The sequence below is a fragment of the Porites lutea genome, chromosome 13 (genome assembly GCF_958299795.1).
Source record: "Porites lutea chromosome 13, jaPorLute2.1, whole genome shotgun sequence".
Classification (NCBI taxonomy): domain Eukaryota; kingdom Metazoa; phylum Cnidaria; class Anthozoa; order Scleractinia; family Poritidae; genus Porites; species Porites lutea.
In genome coordinates, this window is record NC_133213.1 from 18,710,019 (window position 1) to 18,720,018 (window position 10,000).

The window sequence follows — 10,000 nt, forward strand, 5'->3', positions numbered from 1 at the left end:
CACCAAAGTTTTTTCCCCTCCCACCCTCCCCTTTTCTTTGTTTCTTGCCTTCCTTAACCTTCTTACATTTGTTCACTGCATTTGCACTCTCTCTTGTCTGTAGATTCAGAGACGTTTAATAAAATCATTAAGGGCGGGGAATTGCTGCCTGCGGCACCCCTTCAGCCCTGTGCTGAAGCCCCGTCAGGGAGGGGGGGCTATAGGATTTGCTGGACTTGGTTAACTTGGCCCAAGGACATTATGCCGGCCATGCGTTTTCACGCGTGAACTATGCCCTCCCTTGCAGTACAGGCATGAGGCACCCCCTCGGTATGGCGCCATGTACCGAGGCCCCTCATTCGGTCATCATCCGGTCGGTGGGTTTTATCCAAGCCTTGCGGGTATATTCCCTGCCCAACTTTGCCCACCAAAGAATATTGTGTTTTCTCTGCGTCTGCACGCTGTAACATTAACTACCCATCACGGAAAAAAATTCATTGGAACAAGCAGCATTTTGGCATGAGGTAAAAGTGTGTTGCCTTCTGACCCCCCTTTTATACTAAGAATACATGTTTTGTTTTTATATTCCTAATCCATCAATACAAACTATTTCAAAACATGTTGTAATCGTTTGAAATAGGACATTAGTAAAGCTTAAACTGTATTGCTGCAAAAGCTGAATTGGTGATAATAGCTTAATTGTGTTGAATGAAATTAAATACTCCACTTGTTTGCTCATAGCTTTTAACTTGTCTACACCATCAAACCCTTCTAGTACATTGCTTATCATGCTCTTTCAAAACTTTCCAAAGCTGCCATCACAACACTTCTCGTGAGTACAAAAACAGCAAAGTTGGAAATATTCTTTCACATGCTAGTCTATTCTTGTTAACCAATTGTAGCATCTGTTAGATTCAAAGTCCCTCAGGTGGTCATTAGCAGCCAATCAGCCGTCTTGTCCAAAATCTGGACCAACTGATTTAGCCGTGCTAACGACTGGATCGGCGCCATCAAAGCAATAGCGCTCTGCTCCAGAGGCTTTTCGCGCGGGTCACTATAAAGACTTGACAGAAACCGGAAACCGCGCTAGAAAAGTCTCTGGAACCCAGGGTACCTCACCTCAGTTAGGATTCTTTTGATTCTTCTTTTCATTTTACTTTTCTGTTCTTATTTGTGGACCAAAATCATTTGCAAACTACTGGATCCCCAGTAAGTTACTGTAATAATAACTTTATTGGTGATCCAGCAGTTTGCAAATTATTGTGTTACCGTTATAATTTTTTCTTTCTTCCTTAATAGTCATATTATGAATGATTGTACAGTATTGGCCATCCAAAGAAGAGACTTCAAAACAGCCTGCTTTAAAATATTAATTTGTAATAATCCATGAACACAAGCTTGAAACATCAGTGCCATTTAACATCCCTACACCTCAAATAAGCTCGGTTTTTGGTCTCTTCGCTACAGAAGTTAAATGATATCAGACATTAGTGAGCTTACTCAACAGGATGTCAGAGAGAAGTTCATGTGTGACAAAGGTGACAGGGATATTACTTGTGTATTTTGTGGGGAACTTTACTTAACAATAAATGTGTTCTGTTTGTTTACAAAAATATCTGTTTAAAGAAAGGTGAAGTTTGGCAGAATTTTTTTAAAACACAATTACAGTCACGCCAATCACACAAGGATTGCCGTCTTCTTTTCACTGCTGTCCTATTGTGTAAGTTCACTATTATTGGATTTCCACTGCAACAAGTGAGTCAAGTGGGGCACACAAAGCTTAACCCATGTGGAGGAGAGAAGTTTTTGTTGCTATTTAATCTTTACCTTTTCAGGCTTAGCAGGTTCTGTTGGAAGTTCAACCTCCAGCAGATCGATGATGGCTCCCTGAGACTCCAGCCACTGCTTTCCATAATAGCTGTTAAATTTTCAGCAAACAGTAAGTTAATTCAGTGATGACAATAAAAAAAAACTTAAAGTTAATGATTTTTTCATCATTTAACCTAATGAAAACTACAGTTCAGGAGGTTGAAAGCTTGTGTCTAAAATGATTTATCACGGAGGCTTTCATTACTTTTACGGGACGGTCACTTTATAGAGAAAAAAAACTGAACTGAATGCACAAGCAAAATGCAATGACAAGATAACATGACAAATGTATACGTGAAATGTAGAAATAAAGTAGATTGCCTGAAACTATGGTAAGTTTACTAAATTCCAAAAGACTTAACTAAAACATGTCCCAACTGCAATATTAATTGTTCGTGGCTAAAAGTAGTCTCCCTCGCCGCCGTTTTTTGGATGTCACGTAACGCCCCACCAAAAAAAACGGCTATGAGGGAGACTAGGCTAAAAGAGGCATATCCAGAAAATTGACAAGTATTTGCACTTTATTCATTCTTTGTTGTTGAACATACAAAATTATTTTATTGTTGTATTAAGCTTGTCACTTTGCTTTGCACTTCCTTGTTTCCTCTTTGGAGCGACGCGGGATACCCAAAAGAAATGAAAGCTAACATGGCTGCAACCCCTTGATTTTGTCGTCTAACATAATATCAAATGGCTTTATTTCCAAAAGTAAGTGAATTAAGTTCAGTTCAAAAATTAGAAGAAAAAACCGACACATCAATCTAATAAAGTTCAAAATTAACAGATCTGGGTACTATAACCACTACCCTGCCTAAAAAAAAATAAAAAAAAAAATTGGATTGCCTCCCTCATTTATTATTAAAATTTATTAGAAAGCAAGGAACGTTAATGCACCAAAGGCCGGGAATTAGACAAAGGAAGCTGCCCCGTGGTGGAAACTTTTGATTGTCACCAAGTCTCAGGGGTATGGACTTTTGAATTTCATATGATTGAAAAAAGACCTGGTTACTAGCTGGTTAACAATTGCATTACCAGGGGGCTTGGTAACCAAAGATGGCGGCCATTGTTCCGCAAAGGATCTGTGTGTATTTTTTTAAGCACATTTGCAAGATGGCCGTGGAGAGCGTGACGTGGTATCTATTTTTATCCTCTCTACCCTTATTCAAATGAATAATCCATCATTTACATTATTGTTTTAGGAAGTTAGACTCTTATCCAGTATGACAGCATGATAAAAATGTTTTGCCTGAGTTCGAAAAGCACGTAGGCTCGATTTCCGCCGTTCTCTCAGGCTCATTTCCTGAACATCGGCTGGTAATTAATCGAGCCTAGAAAGCAAGTGAATTTGCTTGTTTAACAGCTGCAAATTTGTTAAACTGTGCAGGTGGAAAACATTCCTTCATGATGCTGGCATTTCGCCGCAGCACTTTATTTCAACAATAAATTCTTGAAAGAAACGGATGCAGCTTTCTCAAGAAGTTGTGTTTTTTCTTTCAATGAAACACTTTTGACTTCTAGTCTTAGTTGGAGGGGTTGGGAATTTGTCCTCTTTTGACCAGTTATGTTGGCCCTGGGGTTGGGTATTTGACCCAAAAAATTGCTTCGAGTTCAAATCCCCGGCCTTTGCCACGCCTCCCCCTCAAGATTAACATTGATAGGTACATAAATGTTCAGATCTATGATCCTTACTAAACACTCAAAAAAAATGTCGCTATCACAACCCATGTCATCATATGTAACTCCAAAAGTTTGTTAATTAAACCATCATTGGAAGCTTGTACCGAAATCACCTGGGAACCGATCTGTACGACCAAAATATAATGTAAACCTGGAAATCAATAATTTCATGCAGTTCACTCGATTGATTGAAGAAATTTGCGACGTGAATCGCGAGATAAAGGTTTCTTTATAAATGATAACACTGCTACTTGCTGTGATTTTGAAACCTATTTACTCTATGGACGTCAAGGTGTTCATTGAACTAAAGTAGAAGTTTGTTTCGAAATTCTACGACCGTGCGCCAGTTCAACCAACTTGCAAACTATATTCAAAATAAATGGTATCTTACCTGTGTGACATGATGAATACGTTTCTAAAAAAGCCCTTACATTTGCACAAATCTGAAATAAACTACCCAACACTTGTTTTGCAGTCCCGATTGATCGCCATATTTTTCGCGGGCAAATCACCATAGCAACGATTGTCAACAGCATTGCGCATGACTTGTGAGAAACACCGTAGCATGCGAGCCTGCGAGTTCACCGGCGAAAAATGTCTGATTGGTCGCAGTCCTTTCCGCGCGCTTTCCCGTCGCCAACTCACGCTCCCGTTCTGTTGCTAAATCAGCCTAATGTTTCGGTGAGAGGATTCATTGGTTTCATGTGTGCACGGAATACAAGACGCAAGGCCGATTCATGTGAAAAATATATATAAATGCGCTTTTAAAAAATATCCTGATTTGTGTGGACGGGGCTTTTCACGATAGTGTCAATCTACAAATATGACCAGAATCATTTCGCTTTTTTTTTTTTTTTCATTTTTCTCATATTTAATTCGATAAATTCAGAAGCCTTAATTTGCAAGAGAAAGCCAAATTCTGAAAGATTCTAAAAAGGGGGGCCGTTTGTACGATGACGTCATTTTACTATACCCAGGAGGGAGGGGGCGTCTCCAAGGAAATCGGTGGTTCAGTCCTCATGCCAGTATGACGTCATGTCTCGCTTCGGTGACTTTTCAAAATGGCGGGCAAAGTCGTTGTTGATGAGGAGGATAAAATAATAGAATTTCTTACGCTTATCTTGTTTCATTTTGTTAGATTTGGCGATATTAAGATTCCTATTGAAACAGAAAACCAGTATAATGTACTTATTTTGAATGAAACCTTCAGAGGTGTGATGATTTTTTAAGATTCCTTTCGATCGTCGAGCATGATTGTCGAGCAGTCATATCTATCGGTCACACTTTCGAGGGCCAGTGCACAGCGATGTTATGGTGTCTCGACTCAGCAATAGGAGGTTCATCTAAGGACATACCAGGCTTTGAGTACGTGTAATCTCAGGTCTTCATTGTTGATGGTTCATCATATCAATCCCTTCAAAGTTCGTTTAGCGGCAGGGCGGAAAAGAGGTGAGTGTTAATATCTTTTGTTTCAATGCATTTCCCTGTGTAGGGAATTCTCCTGTAATTTTCTAACTCATTCCCGATGGAAAACAGTTTTGTTAAATTATTATTTTTGTGTAAAGCACGTCTGGCTCTACGCAGCTTTGTGCATGTTATTGTTACCAAAATTAACTAAGTGGGCTATTCAAAATGCCTTTCCACGAGCAACTAGTATTGTCTTGTGTCTTGGAGCCAATGAAATTCATTGTTAACAGAGGCATGTAAGGACACCCTGTTCAAGACGCTTAGTAGTGAAATTGTTAACAGTGTTTTAAACTCATGACCTAGGACATCAAAACCCATTCAGGACAACTCAGTGGCAAATTACCATTTAAAGCAGAATGAGGGTTTTGCTTCAGATTGTGTGGTTCCAGAAAATATCCATACCCCCCCCACGGAAGACCATTGGAAATTCCGAGGGGGAGGGGGGGTTCAAAGGCAGTAATTTCCGAGGGGTATGGGGGGTTCATGGGAAACTATTTTCCAAGGGGTGACAGACCATGTACAAAACATTGAAAGCAACGTACGATCGATCTCAAGCACAAAAACATACCTACGTACGTTGTTTTGAAAAAAAAGTCGGTACTCCTGGCCATTGACATGAGGTTAACATCATTAGCTTTAATGTTTCTGTTTTTCTTTGAGTTAGCTAGCGCTACAATCTCCAGAAGAACGATGTGTCTTTGGAACGAAGTCGAAAACGATTGAAAATGGCGGACATAACTGGAGTCTTGTCTTCGTCTCGTCTTCGTCCGACCGACATTAAAGTGCTTTCACTTCTGTTCACTGAGTATCCCTTTTCGCTTCCTTGACATGCATGACACACATTTTTGATAGGTTTCATGTTTTATCAGCGTTTACTGTGCGTGGAAACTCATGAAAAATGCGATGAGACGAGAATACTTTCGTTCCCATTTCTTGCTCGACCTTCACAAGGCCCGGCTACCTGGCTAGTAAATTCTGCAATCGTGACGACGTTCACGAAATCTAGCGCATTGGCATGTACGTGTTGGTGAAGTTTTCGGCCCTTAAATAATAGTCAACCTGAAGAAACTGACAAAATCTGTAGAAATAAAAACAGCCAGACAGGAACCTTGTAAGTTTCTGGGTTTTTCTTGCTACCGTTTGCAAAGGTGTTTAAGCGGGTGAAACTTACATTCTCTTCATAACGTTCGTGTCGCAGTAAACACAAAAACGTAGAACAATCGACGTTTAAACTTTGCAAACCAAATGTTTAAGCTTAATTTATAAGCTTACAAAAAAACAACACAGACATAATTTGCAAACGTGATGGCGAAAAAGCTAAAAGTTTGGCTGAATAATAAACTTAACAAACGTTTACGCTGCACTGTTGTAATAAAATTCTTCCTTTTTTTCATAACTGAGTTAGTATTAACTTTCTTTGTTTTTAAGTGCCCAAACTACTTTGAATTTCTAAAGTGTGGTAAGCGAAGTCCCCATTTTAAAATTCTGGAAATTCCTGGGGGGAGGGGGGGTCATCAAAGACCCCTTGGAACGGAAAATCCTGGGGGGTGGGGGGGTGCAAATCAAAGTGTCTTCCGTGGTGGGGGTATGGATATTTTCTGGAACCACACATTGTCAAATTATAAGCTTAACCCAGGATTTTTGTTTGGGAGTTATTGATTTATGACTGAACTTGCTTGGCGTTGAGAACTGTTAGTCCTAAATGCTCTGGAAATATTACACTGTAATATTGTAAGATCTGCTTTGACATTTTCAAATTATCCATTGGGTGGAAACCATTGAGGAGGAATCACATGGCAGGCTACAAAAAGGATTTTTTTCTGTCAGAGCCACCCAGAGGCGATGGTTCCCCTCAGTCAAATAAGCACAGCCAGTGTGCAGGTCACAGGAAATAATCAGGGGCTCTTGAAATCCCTTCTTCAAAATGAAACGCCTGACTTGCTCCAAGTGATTAAAATCATTTCCCAGCTTTGGTGTCAGTGATCTGTCACATTCTCCGTACTCCCATAATTCTGTTGTTTTTACCATTTGATAATCATATGTTTGGTCAAACAAATCAGACATGTAAGATTTGGCACACATCCTTTGCTTTTCATTTTCAGTGGGCTCATCAACTCTTTGGAAAAATAAATCTTCTGAACTGCCTAACAGTCTAAAATCACTTTCAAATTCTTCTTCACTATCACTAGAGGGCAATGTGTCCTTTTGTAGGGCAGCAATCATTTCCTTAAATGATTTATTCTCTGGTGATTGCTCAAAGGATAGCTCTTCAGCTCTTCGTCTCTCACACTAATTTTCAGTTCTCTTGGTGAGTCATGTGTTGGCTTACTCCTTTTTTTTTAATTTTTTAATTTTTTCATAATTTTTTTGTAATTTTTTAATTTTTTGTAATTTTTAATGTTGTATTATTTTTTTTAATTTTTTTAATTTTTTTTAATCTTTTAATTTTTTAATTTTTTAAATGAACACTAGTGAGCAGCACAAAGCAACGTGAGGATCTTGCTTACTTGATTTTATTCCTCCGACCGGTTTCGTCTGATCACACAGACTTCATCAGGAAGTATAACAAGATAGAGCTAAGGAACTAACTTTATACCTAATGATTACGACCAAATCACGTGCCTGTAAGGGTGTGAACAGCAAAAAACACCCACAAAATATGCGTGCAGGATATTACTATAATCCTGCATTACAAAATTTGCAATGTTTAATTTTGGGGCTCACAGATTTAATGTTAAATCCGTGAGCCCCAAAATTAAACATTGCACACTTACAGGAACGTGATTTTGTCTTAATCATTAGGTATAAAGTTATCTCCTTAGCTCTATCTTGTTATACTCCCTGATGAAGTCTGTGTGATCAGACGAAACCGCTCAGAGAAATAAAATCAAGTAAACAAGATCCTCGCGTTGCTTTGTGCTGCTCACTATTGTTCATTTAAAAAATTGAAAAAATTAAAAAAAATTGAAAAAATTAATAGCGGGGTCAGACCAAGATGATGTATTGGAACACTTTTGTGTTTCTTCAAACATAGCTTGAGCCTTCTTGTACTCATTCTGTATTTTTACAGATCTCAGAAAGAAAGGCTGCTTGTTTTAGTTCATCAATTCAATCTTTAGCATGAGAAAGGTCATTGTGAAAATCAGTTTTATTTCCAGTTTGCTCATCTAGAAGATTGCATGGTACTGCAAACAAGTTGTTGAATACATTTATGTTGTGTTTATTGCAGGGAACATCACTGGAAAGACAGACTAGCTTCATTTCTGCACTGCGAACATTGCACAGTGCATGGACTGACCTTTAAAATGCCACACTGGGCGTCACTTCGAGATTTTGATGAACTTTTACCTTTTGCAGGCTTATGACCCCTAGATGCCAAACTGGCATAGTGTTTATCACACACCCTTAGATTTTTTACATTTTCCATGTCCCCAATAAGGTATTGAGGGCTACACTTAATTTCATATTTTCCAATAAGGCTGTCAAATTTGCGTGCAGCTGCATCATTTTCACACCCCTTAAGGCAACATTTAGCACCTCCAGTTAAATGCCCATTCATAATTACAGCCCCTGATATCTCTTTTAATGACACAAAGTCATGCAAAGGTTTACCTCTGTTTGATAGCCAGTATAAATCACTAGTTATGTTAAATTTGGAATTCATCTGTGATCTCAAGTCAAAGACAGTTGCATATGGTGCAAAGGAAAAAGAGTGTGATTTTCCTGTTACATCTGTAACTAGAATAGAGGTAACAAACCTTTTTGACTTGAACACCATGCTGAAGAAAAAGCCAGGGTGGTGAAATTTTACCATTTTTAGACAAGAATAGCTTAATAACATACCAAGAAAAAGATACAAAGCAGGGAACAATAGGGGAAGGTCTGTAGAATGAATGCAACTAGCATCAAAGCTCTCACCAACTGTTATTGCAGTTACCAAATAAAAACCTGCCAGAAGTTGATAGGGTAGAGCAGATATGGTCAGAAGGAGAACAGTGGCTGCTAAGTAAAAGGGAACTGAATTTCCCACTGTCAGGGATTGAATTGTTGTAATGTTAAACAAGATGCTGTAATACGGTAAAAGGCTTGTAACCATAACAGTGGAAAGAAAACTTTTGATGCTAGACTCTCAAAATATTGCACAAGGGAGTATTTGGATGTTGACTTGAACTGTAAGCAGGTCTTGTAAAGAGGTTCAAGCAGATGTAAAAACAATTTTGTATTAAAAACAGAAGGAAAGAAATTAATCTCCAGCAAATAATTTAGTGTTTGGCTGTACTTTGCAATTTGCCTTGAAAAAGTGTTGCCAATGACTTTCCAGTTCATTAGGACGATGACTGTAACTACAACACAAACCAAAGTTAAAGTCGAATAGAGTAAATTGGATAGGAGGATGAGATGGAAATGCCTTGTTTTAAACTGTTGCAAACACAAACATAATAACAGTAACATTGCCCACTGAAGCACACCCAAATTTGAATCAATTTTAGTGACAAAAACTTGCCCCACTCCATTAGCATGCCATTTTTTAATTGGAGTTTGGCAGAAACTTGAAGGGATATAAAGTCTGTAAGGAAGCCTTACAAAGTTTGGAAATGCTTCTGAAATAGAAGCCATTATGACATCACTATATAAAACAGATGCCACAAGATGCAGAAAGAAAAAGCATTTTTCAGGGAAAAAACAACTAATGTTGAAGACTAAATCATACAGCAAAATTGTTGTTACCAATAATACAAAGAGTACCATATGTCACTTTTCTTTTGATTATTATCGTTGTTACACTTTAATCTTATTATAACTAAGTATTTTCCATTTACTAAAAACGTTTTTATTGTATTTTTGTCCTTATTTAATTGAAATAATCATCAAATATTTGGTGAATTAATTGAAGTTGTGATTTAAGGTCAATTATGTGTCACACTTGTGTGTTCAACACCAGACTTTATTTACATACACCAAATATGAAAACCAAATACAGCTTATTCCCGAAGGCACTCTGTTTTTG

At 38.2% G+C, this 10,000-nt stretch overlaps 1 protein-coding gene across 1 annotated transcript in view; it reads right to left on the reverse strand.

The window, feature by feature from the left end:
- LOC140922957 (dynein regulatory complex protein 11-like) overlaps window positions 1–4,030 on the reverse strand; it is a 27,947-nt gene extending 23,917 nt beyond the window's left edge. Inside the window, exons 1-2 of the mRNA XM_073373005.1 lie at window positions 3,917–4,030; window positions 1,807–1,897 (exon numbers count right to left, since the gene is read on the reverse strand). Of these exons, the coding sequence (XP_073229106.1) occupies window positions 1,807–1,897; window positions 3,917–3,927 (102 nt within the window). The 5' untranslated portion in view covers window positions 3,928–4,030. The remainder of the gene's footprint in view (window positions 1–1,806; window positions 1,898–3,916) is intronic.
- Between the last annotated feature and the right edge of the window lie 5,970 nt (window positions 4,031–10,000).